The 17,501-nt window shown below is 44.6% G+C and overlaps 1 protein-coding gene across 11 annotated transcripts in view; it reads left to right on the forward strand.

The window, feature by feature from the left end:
- The window catches only part of LRMDA (leucine rich melanocyte differentiation associated), a 1,023,935-nt gene that overhangs the window by 1,062 nt on the left and 1,005,372 nt on the right, over positions 1-17,501 (forward strand). For all 11 annotated transcript variants that reach the window (XR_007410032.1, XR_007410033.1, XM_049108827.1 and 8 more), the window contains exon 2: positions 6,149-6,249. Coding sequence is in view for 9 of the 11 variants with exons in the window: in XM_049108827.1 (XP_048964784.1) it covers positions 6,149-6,249 (101 nt within the window). In the remaining 2 variants the exon portion in view is untranslated. The remainder of the gene's footprint in view (positions 1-6,148; positions 6,250-17,501) is intronic.

Below are 17,501 nucleotides of genomic sequence, written 5' to 3' on the forward strand. Positions count from 1 at the left end.
AGGCTCCATGCTGGGAGCCCGACTCAGGACTCGATCCCAGGACTGCAAGATCACGCCCTGGGCCAAAGGCAGGCACTAAACCGCTGAGCCACCCAGGGATCCCCCAAAGTTGAAAATTTTAAAGTTTAGGGGCCTGTGTGTGGTTTATTTTTTTAAGGAGTCCAGGATGGCAGAAATACCTAGGTCCAAAGACTGCATTCCTGGGAGGCTCTAAGTTTGGGGGCCACACTGCAGACTGCCTCTGGATCCTAAGCAGAGGGCCCTTATTCAAGGCAGGTAGAAGGCTAAAGTCCTCTGGTTTTATTTCAGCACCTGATTTCTTTTTTTTTTAGTGTATTATATGATTGATAGACAATGTTTTATTAGTTTCAGGTGTACAACAGTGCTTCGACAATCCCGTACATTATACTTTGCTCACCACAAGTGTAGTTACCAGCTGTTACCATACAACGTTATTACAATATTATTGACTATATTCCCTAAGCTGTACTTTCTCATCCTCATGACTTATTTTATAACTGGCACTTTGTACCCCTTAACCCCCTTCACCTATTTTGCCTATCCTCCTCTCCTCGTCCCCTCTGGCAAGCACCAATTTGTTCTCTTGTATTTGAGTCCATTTTTGTTTTTTGTTCATTTTTTAGATTCCACATGCAAGTGAAATCCTATGGTGTTTCTTTCTGTGACTTATGTCACCTAGCATAATATCCTCTAGGTCCATCCATGTTGTCACAAATGGCAAGAGCTCATTCGGCACCTGACTTTTTGAACAGGTGTCTGTGAGGAATGGCAACATTCCAGTTTCAACTCTGGGTGACAGACACCTAGCCTCACTTGCTTTCAGCCCTGTAGTGAAGCCTCAGGTGTTCTTAGTCATTGCTGGAGGGATGCTGGGCCCAGGTGGCTTTTACCTTCTGGAAAAGCCAGGTTTCTCTTTCTAACCTCTGATTAAGCCAACCCTCTTCTCACCTTTCCTTGCATGCCCTAGAGAAATAGCTCTGAGGTTTTGAAGCTCTCCCCTTGGATTGCCTAAGGGAGGTAGCGTCAGGCACGGTTAGATTTTTGAGGTTACTTTGGGCAAATGTTTCCACTTTCTCAGAGTTCAGAAGTGAGCAGGCCAGGGACAGACCAGCCTGTGGGAAAGGTTAAAAATGATGGGTACAGGGGATCCCTGGGTGGCTCGGGGGTTTGGCGCCTGCCTTCGGCCCAGGGCATGATCCTGGGGTCCTGGGATCAAGTCCCACATCAGGCTCCCTGCATGGAGCCTGCTTCTCCCTCTGTCTGTGTCTCTGCCTCCCCCCCTCGAATAAATAAATAAAATCTTAAAAAAAAAATGATGGGTTCATTTCGATGGCAGGGAAAAGGATTTTGGGGATTTAACCTGCCTGCCTTCAGAGGGAGGAGCTGGAGGAGGGGACCTCTGCCCAAGAATGGCCCCTTCCCCGCACCAGTCCCTAGGTCTCTGCATTTCAGACCCAGCATTCTTTGGGTGTAGCTTCTTCCAACTTCATGAAGCACTCCACAGTAGGGCTAAGAACTTTCTTGTGCCGCCTCTCTTCCCCCATGTCCCTAACTTGGTTTTCCTGTACCTCTTGCTTTTAGCCCACTCCAAATGGCTCAAAGGCAATCCCTAATGAGAGGACAGACTACGAAAGTACTCCTGGGGTGTTCATCCCCCATGTCCTAAACCTCCTAGGCCAGGAGCTCTGTGTGGCAACCCTGGAGTTTAGGGCCTTTGTAGCATCCTGCCCCTCTTCAGTTTCTAAAGACAGCCGTAACAAGAAGTAGTTCCCGGAATGTGAGTCACATGGTACTTCTCTAAGTTTGGTGAAGCCTACTTTAAAAAAAAAAAAAAACTTCCCATGAGCCCATAATGTTGATCCTGTTTTTACTGCAATGCTGCTTATATATACAAACACATAACCAGATAGAATTTTTCCTAAGTTCAGAGAGACCTATCTCCCAAATAAAGAGATGGTTTAAGTGCATAGAAGAAAAAACCCCCACCCTGACACCACTGAAACAATTGAATGAGATGGATGATGTTTTGTTGAAATTAGGTCACTGCTTTCAACACCATGGTGGGCTGACTGCTGTTGCCTTGGGTTTTAGGAGTTCACGGGCCTACATCAGCCCTCTTTCCACTCTTCTCTGTAAAAATCTTTTTATTTAACATGAATCTGACTTCATTTGGCCTTCTCTTGGCTTGAAGGCGTCATTTATATCACCAGTAAGTCCCCAGTCATCTTTTTCCACTAGTTTTTGACAAAGTAGCAACATTGATCTAATTGTAGATACAAATGCAAACTTGGAATTCAGGCACTGAAATTTTGTGCCCAAGAGACATGGGACTAACAAATCCCTTTTTTAGGGATATTAGTCTCATTCAACTGTTTACTGAGTGGCCACTAGGTGCCATGGACAGTGCTGTGTACTCTTCTCCTTGCTATAGGTAAGTTAAGGATCTAGGACTCACTGGGCTATTTCACCAGGATTGACTAGGTAACAGCCAGGTGCTAGGCATTTAGAAATGTTAGTTCCCTTATTCTTTACGTCTTTTGGATGCAGTTTGTGTTAGACTAGTTTACAAAAGAGGAAACAAACTCTCTGAGACTGTGACCCAGCCAGGATATCAGCTAGTAAATAGTAGCATAGGGATGGTTTCTACTCTGACAGAACTTACAGTGCTGCAGATTTAAAATCGAGGAGCTTCTACCCCTGGCTGGGGTGAGGCCTCAGAAAATAACCGTCATCTCTATAAACAGTCACTAACCTATCATCCTCCGAAATGCCTAGGGGGCCAGACTGTTCCAACTGTAAAGAGAAATCTGTAGTCTTCCTCAGTTTGGTAATTCCCTGTGGCTTCTGCTCAGAGGGGCTGGGGATGTGTGTATGTGGCAATTTTGCACAGACATTCCTGAGTTACTATCCAGTTTCCCTATGTAGGGATCTTCCTATGTTTTCATTTCCCTGATAATGGTGTCCCTTTCTGTTACTATTCCACACAGGGTAGAAGTCTTGGGATACTGGTGATAAAGGGTAGGCAAATGAAAAGTCAAAGTTTGGGTTTTTCATTCTAAAAGTGATTGACTAAATGCAGTGATTCTTGTTCTGGATGTGCGCTTGCTTCTGTGGCATTTAGGGTTTTTAAAAATTTTATTTACTTATTCATGAGAGACACACAGAGGCAAAGACCTAGCCAGAGGAAGAAGCAGGCTCCTTGTGGGGACCCTGTTGCAGCACTCAATCCCAGGACCCCAGGATCACGACCTGAGCCAAAGGCAGACACTCAACCACTGAGCCACCCAGGGTTCCTACATTTAGGGTCTATTAATTTCAATTTCCCTTCTCTTATTTGCTCAAGAAGCAAACTCTTTTTGGCCTGGCTCTTCTGCCCTTGTTACATTAGGTAATCCTCTGCTCCTAGAAGCTTCCTGACATCCTGAGAGGTAATGCCTTCCACTCAGGAGCACGTCCTAAACATGACTTTCTTCTCATCTTGAGCGTTGATTGCAGCACCTGGCACTGGCCGCTTGCTGCTCTTAAGCCTTGTCACACTGACTTGGACCCTTAAATGTGGTTGGCTTAACTCCTATCTCTGAATGCTCCCAGTTTACCATGAAGACTGGCAGGGGTCTGGTGTCCAAGCATACAGATGGCTTATCAAGTTGGTTTTCATACTAAATTTTAGAGACTTGTTCTTCACCATGCAACAAGTAGTGCTTTATTTAGTTTTCCTGGGATCTTGTGTTAAGCTATTGCAAGAAAACAAGCTGATGAAAGTCTTGTTAGGCATGTAAATAAATGAGCTGCAGCTGCATGGTGATAGCTGTCCTTGGTGCTCCTTTTGCCTCTGAAAGGGGATCCTACAGAAGAAAAAGGGGAGCAAATATCCCTCTCTTTCCCTAGGTTCTGACGTTCTTCTGGGGCTTTCAACATCCTATCATGAGGTAGTTCACGACCATTCAACTAGGAAGACACATTTTTGAGGCCAAAACACGATGATAGGTGCATCACTGGTGTTTATTGACCAAGAAAATCCACATCCACATGTGGATTTGTAAGAACTCTTTGTAGACCAAGTTGGAAGTTCCTATGCCTGGTGCAGGACTTTGGGCTTTATCAGACAAAGCTGTCTTACACTGGGCATGCTGCCAAAGTCCTAGTTACTTTGTAAGAACATGGGGGGATTTTGAGAAATTGGATCCCTATAATATTTTAAAATTTTATTTATGAGAGACAGAGATCTAGGAAGAGGGAGAAGCAGGCTCCCTGCAGGGAGCCTGATATGACTTGATCCCAGAACCCCAGGATCACAACCTGAGCCAAAGGCAGATGCTCAACCACTGAGCCACCCAGGCGCCCCCTATAAGGTTTAGTCTTTGGTGAGTCTATAAGGACAGAGCTCAGCTTCTACATCTAAACCTCAGCCTCTATGTTGTATATACCCTAGAGATCGTGAATAATGGTGCATATAAGGTGGGGGTGCATGCTGGGGTGAAAGGGATGGGTTTTCTGGTGATTTCCATGGGCCTGCAGATATTATAATCCAGAAACTGCTGCTGATCAAATGGGTATCCTGAGGGAAACTGAAGTCCCTTATATCCCCAGTGTCTTCTTGCTGTAGGATTTCCATCTCTACTTGGAAGCAGAACTTTATTATACAAGGAGTTCTGAGGAAAGACAGGTCCCATGTAGAAAAGGGAGGTTGCTAGATTGTTAGAGACCTTTATTTTTTAGCTTGTGTCTTCTGGAGTCCAAATCATTATGTTGGCCTCAGCCTGTTTTGTTTTGTTCCTTCTCGTCTACTCCTACTCTCTCTCCTCCAAAAGTGAAGTTATTGAGGGAGTGAATGCAAGATACCTACTGTCAGCAGTCTGTTCCCATTGGCTAGGACAGGGTTGGGAACAGACTGGGAACAGCATATTAGGGTACAGTGTGATTTTTTTTTTTTTTTAAATTAGAGTCCTGTGAAAGTGCTGTTTCTGTAGTTCTAAGATTGAATATTAGTAAGTCATAATGTTCAGCCTAATATCTGGTGTTCTCTATGGCCACCATATTCTTGTTCTCCATTAGGAAGCATAACCCCCAGGGGAATCTCTTTTTTTATTCTCATACCTGAGAAAGGGTCAGGACTATAGCCATATGATAGGCCTGAGTTTTTACCTGGTGGTGGTGGGGTGGTTAGGGAGTCATTTAGGGAAGTATCATATATTTTGATCCACTGGCCAACTCTCACCCATGGGTTTGTTTTATGGATTTTGGAGTTAGTGGTCGAATTGGCAACTATCTGTAAAAGATGTATTTCAAAGATTGAACAGTTGGAGCCTTGAGAAAGCCCTCTGACCTTCCCACTATCAGAAATTCTGCATCAAATTTCAGTTCAGCTCTTAATATTTGGACACACACTAGGTTGTTAATAGTGATGATAAAATAAGTAAAAGAAGACCTAAGGGAACAACCTGCAACACAAGTGGGATAGGTTGCAAAAGGCTCCCTGGAGAAAAGAGACTTGGAAGCTGTGGCCACCCTTCATTTCCCCGTCGCCTTCAAATCTGCTTTGTCTAGAGTGTGGGGGACATTTTATACACAGTGGTAATAGGATGCGATTGGCGGTCTGGGAAGGTTTTCTTGTCCAACCCTATTTGTTCCAGCACCCTGCAGGTTGAATGCTGGTAAGTGCATCTGCTGTATCTTTTATGAGGTAATGTGCATAACAGGGTATTTGGGGGAGGGGGGAAGAGAGGAGGAGAGGGAGGAGGAGAGCCAGAGGGGCAGCTGTTGGAAAGGCCCCTGAGCGAGAGGCTGATTGCTGTGATTATATCAGTGTGCTCTGACATGGGGGCTTTTTTGGACACCTGAATCTGGCCAATTTTAGTCCAATTTCCATTGTGCTAGGATTAGTCTCCATCATGCTAAATGTACCGGGAAAGGGGAACTGTTGGCAGAGTCCTTGAAGCCCCCAAAGCTGATTTGATCAGGAAAACAGTCACAATTGTGGCCTTTCTGTGTGTGTGTGGGGTGGGGTGGGGTGGGGGGGAGCGTGCGTTGCAAGTTGCGGAAGCAATCTTCGGATCAATGACTCAGGGTTGGGAGCAGCTGGGCGATTTCCGTTTGCCACATTGTTTCTGTTCCATTTAATTTCCAGGTGTCCTACATAGGCCAGGACTGCAGAGAAATTCCAGAGCACCTTGGCAGGGACTGTGGACATTTCGCAAAGAGGCTTGATCTGAGCTTTAACCTTCTGAGGTATGTACCGTTCACAAGATGCAGACCAGGCCAGGCAGGCCCAGTCCCCATGGTAACGGCCTGCAGGTGAAAGTCACCATCCAGTTCTGCAGGGGGTGTGGGGTCTGAGACGTGCAATCACACCCCTAAAGTGGGACTTTGCTTCCGATGAGTCTTCGGCTAGCCTCTCTGTGCCACTGAAAAGGCTGTGAGCGTGGATACCTCCATCTCCCCTGAGGTCCTACAAGAGGACCATTGTGGCGGTACTTTGTTCTTTTCCTTTCTCACTGATACCCATGCAGACAAGTGATACTCTTGGGGAAGGAATAAGCTGGAAAATGGTCTTGCATTTTGGGATATTTAGGAATGCTTTTCTGGATAACCCCGTCTCCCAAAGATTTGCCAAATCACAGGTAGGGTGTGTGTGTTTGTGTGTGTGTGTGTGTGTGTGTGTGTGTGTATATGTATATATATATTATCATTCTTTGTTTTTTCCTTTTTAAATGAGTTGAAACCTTAAATATTTGCTATGATTTCTCCCAGATGGTATTTCAGAGTAATTCAGACACTGTTGGCATGGGGCAGGTGGGAGGGGAACTCTAACAACTGTTCTAATCTTGGCAAAAGTTAACTGTGATCTTCTATATTATTCCATTGGAGATTACAGACAGTTACATCATTTCTTCATAAGAGGTTACCATTTGTGACTGGTTTGGGGGCTTGGAAGAGGAAGTAGAAGGTACTTGGAAAGCCGATATTGGGGGATAAATGAGCGGGGGTCAGGGTGGTGGCTTTTCCTAATAATCTGGTTCCATGTGGAGCTTTTCTCCTAAATGCTCCCTTGAGCTGTGCTGTCCTCCCAATGGAACAGACTCTTGGGATGGAAGGAGAGATGAAGAGCTCAAATGCCACCCCAGGACTCACACACTTTCGTATTTCCACGCCTTGGAGTCTTTTCTCTCCCAGCCTATGAGTCAGGACACTTGGGAATTAAGCATTTGAGAGAAGATGGACAAAACTCAGGGTATTAAGGCACCAGCAGGCAGAGGGAGTAACTTTAAGCCAAGAGAGCCTTTTGGGCTGGTACTTACTGAGATGCATGGTCTTCAGGGAAGGACTGTCCAGAAGAGTATGTAGAAGAGAGTTGACACTGAGGGCATTTTCTCCCTGACTCCCAAAGGAGTCCCCGCTGCTTCTGGGGAGATACGGGAACTGAAAAGTCACAAAATAGTGAGTAGTGATGAGCGGATGCCAAAAAAAGAAATGCTGACTCTAAGGATGATTTTTGGTCCCGATACCCAAGAGCAGGACAAAAGTACACAGCCTGACCTGGACGGTGCCTGAGACATGTGTGCCCCTTAAAAAAAGCTCCCCAGTGCAGACTCAGGGGAAGGTTTCTTTGCTTGAGCATTGGAAGAAGTTCTTTCTGTGTGACTGGCTTCCAGAAGCTTGGGGCATTGTGGCTCAGGCTGTGGCTGCCTTGCTGGTGGGAGCCCGGATGTGGGTTGGGGGGAGGCTGGGCCCCATGAGGGAGTGTGTCAGTGGGGACAGGTCATGGGACTGAGCTGTCAGGTCTGAGGAAACAGAGCTGTCTTTGTCAAACTCAGAGGCCCTGCCTCCCTTTGGCAGAGAAGGGGCTGGACCCTGGGAGACGTACGTGTGTGTGTGTGTGTGTGTGTGTGTGAGAGAGAGAGAGAGAGAGAGAGAGAGAGAGAGAGAGATCTGGGGCAGTGGTGGGAAGGGGCTGTGGTCTCTGAGGGGCTGGATGTATAAGGATTTATCATAGGAAATGACAGGTTCTAGAGGCAGGGCAATCCAGTGAGAGGAAGGTCAGTAAAACAAATTTGGAGGAAGGGGGGTTGTGAATCTGATTCTCCTTTGTTGAGAGGAGAGCATTTCTGTAGTGTTGAGTTTGAGATGCTATCCCCTCTTTTGGTGCGTGATCACCATGCTCGGTTACATAGCTGGATTGGGGCGGGGATGGGTGCTAGAGGGGTGAGGTCTAAGGTTCAGGAAGAGTTTACGTGAGGACTTGGTTAAGCTGGAGGGACTTACAGATCAGAATGGAGAAAAGCAGCCCTGATTTAACGTGGGTGTATTGGGGCTGGATCCTCTTTTGACTGTCTTATAGTCCTAACTGGGGGGATGAGGGGAGGTGATGCTTTCTCTTGGGAGTCAGGGGGAGATGTGAGCTTATTTAGGCACTGGTCTCTATCTCTGCCTTCAGCTGGATCAAAATCCAAGCTGTTTTAGCTAATTCTAAAAAAAAAAAAAAAAAAAAAAAAAAGTGGCTGAAAGGAGAGAATAAATGAAATAATGTGAATCCCCAGCCCACATTCTGTAGAAAGTTTCTCCCTGGCTCTGTCTCACTGTTTCCATGGGGTTGGGAGAGCATATCACCTGGTCCTTTTGCCCTGCCCCTGGAGTCCCTGCAGTTCCTCCCTCTAACATCTCTCTGCTCTGTTTGCTGTGTTACCTCTTGGCAGCCTGTCTGGCCCCAGTCAACATAGTCCTTTCCTTTCTCCAAAGCCCAACACAGTATTACTGTGTACTCTAAAACTTCTGACAATTTGAGGTACACTGGGGGGTGGTGGGTAGTATTGTAGTGCAGAGTAGGAGACCAGTTGGAATGACAGTTGGAATAACATTGTTCCTGGAAATCTTTTGGGCGCTCCCTTGTAATAGAGAATTTCTCCCTGGCCGTGGTTCTCATTAGGGTTCGCCTTCCTGCATATGATGGGGCGCCTGTCTCTCCCAGCCCGTTTCTCACCTTACCATCTCACTTGCCCTCTTCCCAGGCAGCCCTCAGAAACACACAATTCGGATCCCTGGGTGGTGCAGCGGTTTGGCGCATGCCCTTGGCCCAGGGCGCGATCCTGGAGACCCGGGATCGAATCCCACGTCGGGCTCCTGGTGCATGGAGCCTGCTTCTCCCTCTGCCTGTGTCTCTGCCTCTCTCTCTCTCTCTCTCTCTCTCACTGTGTGCCTATCATAAATAAATAAAAAACTTAAAAAAATTAAAATTAAAAAAAAAAAAAGAAACACACAATTCAGGACGCCTGAGTGGCTCAGCAGTTGAGTGTCTCTGCCTTTGGCTCAGGGCGTGATCCTGGGATCTGGGTTTGAGTCCCACATTGGGCTCCTTGCAGGAAGTCTGCTTCTCCCTCTGCCTGTGTCTCTGCCTCTCTCTCATTTTCTCTCATAAACAAATAAATAAATAAATAAAATCTTTAAAAAAAACACACACACAATTCTTCTTACTTTGTCATATGTAGAAAAATTATTCCCCTCCTTTTTTTTTTTTGTTTTTTTAAAAGAACATCTCTGTGGGCCTCCCCGACTCCCCCTATCCAGAGAGTCCTATTAGGGTATTGACTTAAACAGAGCAATAACCCCTAATACAAATTTTGCTACACCCCTGGGTCACAATATCAGCTGAAGTCCATTTGTATTTTAGGCTACAGTTTGTTTTTAGGCAAGGAGTTCTATTCATTTTTTTGAATAGTTAATACATGCATCGGGCATAGGTTTTAGGAGGAACAAACATGCAAAAAGTAGGAGAAAAATTCTTCTCATGTAGATCCCTTAGCCTCCCAGTTCTCCTCTGCCCTGCTGTTATTCCTCTTTTTGTAGTCCTCCAGAGCTATTTTGTGCATATCCTAAACTGTGAATTTCTTTTTGGCCATATTGTATTTCTTCTTGCCAAGATGTTAGTTAAAAGGGAGGCACCAGGCTTCAGTTAACCACTCACATTAAGAACACCCTTTTCTATTGTCTTACCGCTAATTCATAACCGTACACCATCAATTTTGTTAATCTCATTCATAGAAGTGATAGTTCTGCTGATTCTTCCTATGGCCTCTTCTTATTCATTCTAGAGGGAAGGATAGTTATGGATTTAGAAGTTCAGAACCTTTTTTTTAAGTCACAATATATATTGACTATATGTATGAACTTTTATCCTATTACACTTCTTTCTTCTCTCTTGCATTGATTATTGTGAATCCTCTGCTGCTTTTGTATCTTCGAATAGTAAACTAGTTACCTGTCCATGCAGAAGGTTGTGGAAATTCAGGCTGTACTGTATCTATGACTCTGTCCTGGGGGAATGAAAGTTGCTGGAGTTAGTGTGTGCCCTGTCAGGTTGGAAGTTGGGAAGCAAAACACTACAAAAGGTCCAAATGAAATTTCTGGCTGCTTTAAAAGGCTCAAACATTGTCTCCCCTGCCCTTTCAGCCTAGATCTCTTTCTTCCTGGACATGATTCCCAGGGACAGGATCTTGTCATCCACCCTGGAATGGGGGTAGAGGTTTAGGGAGCTTATCCAGGAATGCCTGAGGGGAGGAGTGTTGTTCCTTGAATTTGAATGTATTAATGATCATGAGTCCAATGGGTGCATCTGCATAAAATCATACTTTAGGTCTTATTTTTTGAAGACAGTTTTTTAAAAAATGAAAACATGATCAATATAGAAATGTTAAACTCAAAGGTATAAGGAAACCCTCTTTCTTTCAAATCACTGATAATCTTACCACCGGAAATCACCACTGCTGACATTTTATTGTCTTCCAATATTTTATAATGCCAAATATTTAAAAATGATGCTGTTGCTCACATTGTGTTGGAAGCGTTTTCTTATCAATAAATACTGCATTACAGTGTTTAATGGTTTCTTATTTCTTAGTGTTGGACATTTAGTTTGTTTCCAGATTTTTACTGTTAAAAATATTTCTATTATAAATATTCTTGTAATACTCACAAATAGGTCTCTGATTAGTTTCCTGGGACAAATTCCCAGAGACAGAATTGTCAGAGGGCTCTGATAAAGATGTCAGCTTGCCCTCAAGAGAAATTATACCGATCTCTGCTACTAAGAATATTTGAATACCCGTCATCCCAAACTCTTCCTTGAACTTGTTTTTGAGGTTTTCATATTTTATTTTTACTTTGATCAATAAAAAGATCCAATTCTTTAGCCAGTGCTCGTTCCTTAATCTGCTCAAGGCTAAGAGAGCTTGTTAATGAGCTACCCCAGCTTCAGTTTTCCTTTTTCCCTGATTGGGAAAGGAGAGCGTTCTCTGTGGTGCCCATCCCATGCCCCTGAGGGCCCTTAGTCCTGAGTGGTTTGAGTGGGTTGCTTGCTGAGCTTGTTGAGCACAGCAGGCAGAGCAGGGCTCCCATGGCAAACAGTGATAAATATGCCTGTGTCAATCTGGCACTAACACCGAGAGGGTTTAATTGATCTATGGCAACAGGAAGCTTATGTTTTAAAAATTAAATTATTTGCACTCGCATCTTATTTAGCATCACTCTGATAAATGCACTCGATGGGGGAATTGCCTAGGAGAAAATTTCTTAGATGGGAACTTGCTTGTTGCTTCCTTGGCTTTGGCCAGGATGAAAGTGAAAGACTGGAGAGGCTCGGAAGCTCCAGCAAAGAAATAAATGGTGGCTCTGTGCCTACCACCCCCATGAAGGCAAGGAGGTGGACACTTGGTGGTGCATGGTAAGGGCTTTGAGGATGGGCACACCACCATACTTGGTCTGTTATGAGCTGCTAGATGGAATTGGGCCTGGTAACTTGCTTCTAAATTGGGAAAATGGGCAGTGGAATTAAAAGGAACCAAGGCTTTGTGGTTAGACCACCCTGGCTTGAAATCCTTCTGTCACTCACCAGTTGTTTAACTGGCCTTAGGCTATTGCAGAAATTCTGAGCGTGTGACTATGTCAAGTGCCTAACAAATTATCTGGCATGTAATAGGCTTTCAATGAGCATAGCTCTAGTTAGAGCTAGAACATGTTGTGGGGGAGGCTGAAAGCTCAGACTTAACCCTCCACAGTGGCCATTTTATAATTATTGGGGTTCCTTATGGACATTGAGGATTTCTTCTCCTTCAGCACGTGGTATATTTGCACATCTCTTTCCTTGGGTGAAACCACTCTGCAGAAACTTGAAAGGCCAGTGCACAGTTTGATTATAGCAGGTAGAGGAGTAATTGGCAGTCTGGGGTTCTGACTGTAAATAAGCAAAACCCTTTGCTGATCCAGGTTGGGCATGAATTTTAAATGAGAATTAAATCCGCGAGAGTTTAGGGTATCTGTTAATGCAGCATAACCTACCCTATGCTCACCAGTATACTTCAGTTCTCCAACTGTCTTTGACGTTCCATAGGCTCAACCCAGTCATCTCCTGCATATTTTTCATCTTTGTCAGTTAGGAGTGTACTTTCGTTCATAGTACAGTGGGAATGGGTGAGAGAGAATTCCCACCCAGACTTGCAGGAGAACAGCTCAAAGGGCATGTTCTGTTCTGAAGACATGGATCTTCATCAAACACCATTTCTTTGCAGTCAGGGGCCTTGTTCATACTCGTTTCGAAAAACCCAAATAAATGTAGTTGTCTTGCTTGGAGGCCATGTTGAGAGTGGAGTTGGGGAAGAGGTGATGGTAGGAAAGACAGACTTTAGAAAGATAAACTGTTAGTGAATTTGCAAAAATAGTTTTAGGACACTGATAAATTTGAAGGAGGCAAGGTTCTTCGTGTGTTGGAACGAATGTTCTCTGGAAGCTGGGCAATGTTGTGAAAAGCAACCTTTTTTTTGTACCAAGAATATCACTGGCCATGTCTCCAGCTACCAACAGAACTTACCACTGAAAGGTTAAGTGGAAAACGACTTAGCAGATAATATCTAATGTCTCCGTAGCAAGGCTGTGATTTCCCATACTTACACTTTCTCAGGTAACCTCCGTGACTGTAGCACCACCAAACACCGCTTGAACAGGAACAGCAGGGATGGAGGGAAGATCATTGAGGGAGCAGGTTATCAGGCCATTGTGCGTGAGGTTCCAATGGCACCACCCTCTTCCTCCTCCAAGTGTCCTGACTTCCTGGATTTTTAACCCTCTGGCAAGGGGAAGTGGGTATTGAGACACTAGGGGTAAGACTGGGGCTGGGGAAGTGGTGGGAGACTGGAGAGAGTTGTCCAAGGGGCCATAATGAAGTTCAGCTTTCTCATTGACCATGATGAGCGCTGTAACCTGCAGTGTGATTTAGGAAATTCTGTCATTTAGAAATCTCCAGATTTCCTACCATGCTTGTCTCTAGGGTAAGTAATTCCTAGACTTTCTAGTAATGCCTCTTATTTCCCTTCTCATCCATTTTACTCATAATCTTGGGTTTAATTTCCCTTTCTTTATAAAGTTTATCTCTGAGTTTTTTGAACTTGGGCTTCACTGCTCTGTCTTCTCCCTCTGTCCTGCTCTCTGTCCTGAGGACCTCACTGTGCAGGTGGACGAAGCTGGTCTCCATGTTGTCAGTAGTCGGAAACAGTGGTGATTTGGGGACAAGGGGGTAGAGATTTGGCAAGAGTAACCCTTTCAGACTCTGTACTCACTGGCCCTTGAAGTTCTCATCCACAAAGTTCTGTCACAATGATGCAGGTGGGCTTCTACTAGCATTTGGCAGGTGAGGCCAGAGATGCTTTGCAGGGCATGGGACAGCTATGGACAAAAAGAAATCTTCCTCACGTGAACTGTGCTTTGTTGAGGAAGACCTCTGAATCCCGTCCCAGATAGATTGCAGAATGGCTCTCTTGAGCTTCACAATAAAGCAGCCTCGTGAATAAGCACTGAAAGGTGACTGGCTTCACTCTCCAACGGAGTCTAGGGACAAGGTATCAAACAAGTGACACCAGCCATGTTTATGGTCCTAATAACCAATGTTCTGGAGCTCTTTTGTGTGCCAGAGTTGAGCAGAACACTTCAAGTGCTATTCAGTCTTCCCAATAGCATTTTACAGTGTGATTATTAATTATCCACATTTTATAGAGGAAGCAACTGAGACCCCGATGGGGGAAGGAGTCTGCCCCAGACTACCCCAGTGGTTAAATGGGAGAGCGGGGATTAAATGGCCCCTGAGGGTTTGACTCCAGCCTACTTCTTAAGATATAACTTGTTGCTTTTTGGTGTGTGAGAGGATGGGTAGCCATTTCCAAGCTTGTATTTCCTTGTGCAGGGAAAAGGTGTTTTTGCTTTGTTTTTAAATTCTGAGCAGCCTGTGGAAGCCACCGTTGTGGGGTCACAGTGGATTCTGCAGCTTCAAGTTAGAGACCCTGTTGGCTTCAGAGGTCTATCTGTTGCATTTTCTCTTCTGTTTCTCCAAAACCCTGATTGGGAAACTTTGGGTTCATAGGACTTCTACTGAGACCCCGGTCTGGGTTGGAGGTGGGCTGTTCCCAGGGAACTCACTCTCTTCTTTTATTGCCTCCTGGGCTGTGAGGTATGGCTCAGATGAAGGCCACTGTCATGGGAAGAAGAGGCTTAGCAATTGCTGTGGCTCAGACTGTTCTCTGTCCCAGCCTTGGGTTGGGGACCTCGAGACCCATTACTGCATGGATGAGTTTTGAGTCTAGAGAGAAAAGAAGAGGGATGTGTATGTGTGTGTGTTAGTCTGTCTATACTTGCACATGTATTCACTTGCATGCACACACCCACCATCTGAGAAACCTCTTTCCTCTTGTCTCCTCAGGGACTGCAGTGTTGGTGATTTCATCTGTTCCCTACTCCTTTATGATGAAAGGGAAACGATTATGCTTTTTGCTGGGTGTCTGTGTTTAATTGCAGGGATATAATAACTACAAATTCTCCCCGGCCAAGACTTTTCTAATAAAAGGTCTCTTCTCTCCCAGCTGCTTTCCTTTTTCCCTTCACCCCCCACCCCCATCACTGCCACAGCACAAGGTCACTTAGGGTTTTAAATGAGGGAGAGAGACCCATATGTTCAGGTTTCTAGAGTCTCTCTCTATAGCTATATATCCCTCTGTCTATATAAAGACCCCTCCTCCTCCAGACCCATCATTACAGAGATCAGCTATGTGGCCCCCCCCACCTTTGCACCACCTCCCCTCAGCTCCTCTCTGAGTTTATACAGAACTCGATTTTCAGTCTCCTGGGTGTCTGTTTTTTCTCTGGTTCTGAAGAAATAAGAGACGGGTAGAGCAGGGAAGACCAACAAAAGAGTTTTTTTTTTTTTTTTTTAAAACCCAAACCATTCTTGAGATAAAGCAAGACTTATTAAAAACAATTGGAGGGGAAAGCCAGAGAGGGGGTGTTAACCCCCCACATGCCCTGTTTTCTGCAGCTGGAGAAGTGTTTTAAGAAAATGCACCATTGTTGAAACTTTTTTTTTTTCCTTGATGGATTTATTTATAAGGTAGAGAAATATTTTCCCCATAATTGGGTAACTCTTAATAGTAGCAATTGCATATTTATCAGTGTGAGGGGCTGTTATTAATGTAACTGTCAGGCCCAAACACATTTCTGCATTAAATCCATTTAGTATGTGCATTATTCGGGCTCGAATGTCACCAGGACATCAAAGCCCCGTAGGCATGGAGAGCTCAGTGCCCTGCTGTGGCTGCCGAACAGGCCCTTGATCAATAAATGTAACATGTTAATGCAGAGCAAATAGAATAAAAGATTTCTTTGACAAGACATGAAAAATCACCTTGTGGCAGCTGGCATGTGATGCCGTTTCTGGGGAGACACTAGCAAAGTTGATCTGACAAGTAAAGAGGAGAGATGATGGTTGTAAGGTGCTTTTGTTTCAAACTTCTTTCTTGACCTGTCAGGTTTTGAAGGCGCCTCAATGGCTCTTTTTTGTCATGTGAAAATTGTAGTCTTAGGTAGTTATGAAGCAGTTATCTCTTCTCAAATTGTGAATGCTGCTGTTTAATTGATTCACTTAGCATTTGAAACTGTCACGCATTAATAATTGCGAAATCCTGTAGATACTGCTCTAGTGTGTCATGCTTAAATGTGTAGTTATCAGAAAATTAATATCCTTAATGAACCGGTGCTTTCAAACTAACATTGCATGAAATCTCTTTTGCCCTTTGATTTGCTGAAGCCACATCCGCCAGTTTGCAGAGAATCACCTCTCGACAGTTTGCTTTCTTGATGCCCGACAAATGCCAGCTTTGCTGTGGGTACATCGCATGCTCAATGACAATAAATATAGTAATTATACTGGAGTTAGTAATTAACATAATTGTAGTCAATTACGACAAATACAGTGCAGAGCTAAATAAATGAGAGGGGAGAAATTAGCAAGCTAATTGATTTATCTTTACTTGGCTTTCTATTACAACTGGCAGGGCTCTTTTTCTTGGGGTGTGTGTGTGTGTAGGGGGGGGAGCAGGGGAAAAAGTCCCCACAAGGATTGTTTACAAGTAACTGATTTTGTTTTGAAGTTGCTTTGTCTTTTGACTTGTTATGCGTCACCCCCCACTCTGCTTACAAGGAGGAAAAAGGAAAGAAAAAGAGAACTTAAATGCCAAGGGAACATTTTTGTTAATTTAGCTACATCAAACCAAATGCAGCAGCTAAAGGGAGACAGGATTTCGCTTTCACTAAGGCTTGAGGAGTTAGAATTTTTTTTCTACCCAGCCATTGCTCTGGTAAATGAAAGTTTCATTGTGTGTGTGTTCTGAGTCTCCATCAATGAGGTGGTGCTTCGCTGAATAGTACATTGGGGGGTTATATATGCATGTTAATTTGCTCAATTTTGTGCTGCTGGCTTGGCACAAGAATTGGGCTATTTTACTTGTTTCAGCCCTCACTTGGTCTTGTTACACCTCCTCCCCTTGGTGTGGATGGAAAAGATGGGAAGGAGTAGACCGTGTTGGAGAGGGCAGGGGAGGGGCTCCAGTGAGGACCCCCCCCCCCTTGCTCACTTTTCTTTCTTAGCCACCCCACCAGCATTCTCTAGGGTCCTAGGTTATCCCACTCCGGCGGCTGCCTGGAAAGTTGTTGTTGGGGCCTCGGTGCCCATTTGCTTTGAGTTGGTTTATTCTGTGCGGCCTGGAGCCCTGGTTAATGGTGTTAATGGTGCTTCGCTCTTCTTTGTTCACCTCTTTCAATATGACTGCTGTTCACTCAGGGAGAGCATGTGCATGTTTGGCGGCTTGTGGTTGTAGCACAGTCTGTTTTTTCTCACAACTTTCAGAAATGAGACTTTTTTTTTTTTTTTTCCTTTGCCTCTTGTCACAGGAGGGGCCAAGTGACCTGAACTTTTTTAGGGTTGGAGTGCTTAAAATCTCACTCTGGTTACTACCTGATGTTTAAAAGTCAGTGCTTTCAGGACATGGCAGTTCAAGTATCTGGCATCATTTCTCAAACTTTTCAATCCTCCCAGGTTATTCTGAAGATGAAGCAGTTGAGTGAACAAAAAATTCAAACTCTTATTCAGCTCTTCCTCATGAAAACTCCACTGG

Source organism: Canis lupus, chromosome 4 (genome assembly GCF_003254725.2).
Source record: "Canis lupus dingo isolate Sandy chromosome 4, ASM325472v2, whole genome shotgun sequence".
Taxonomy (NCBI): Eukaryota; Metazoa; Chordata; class Mammalia; order Carnivora; family Canidae; genus Canis; species Canis lupus.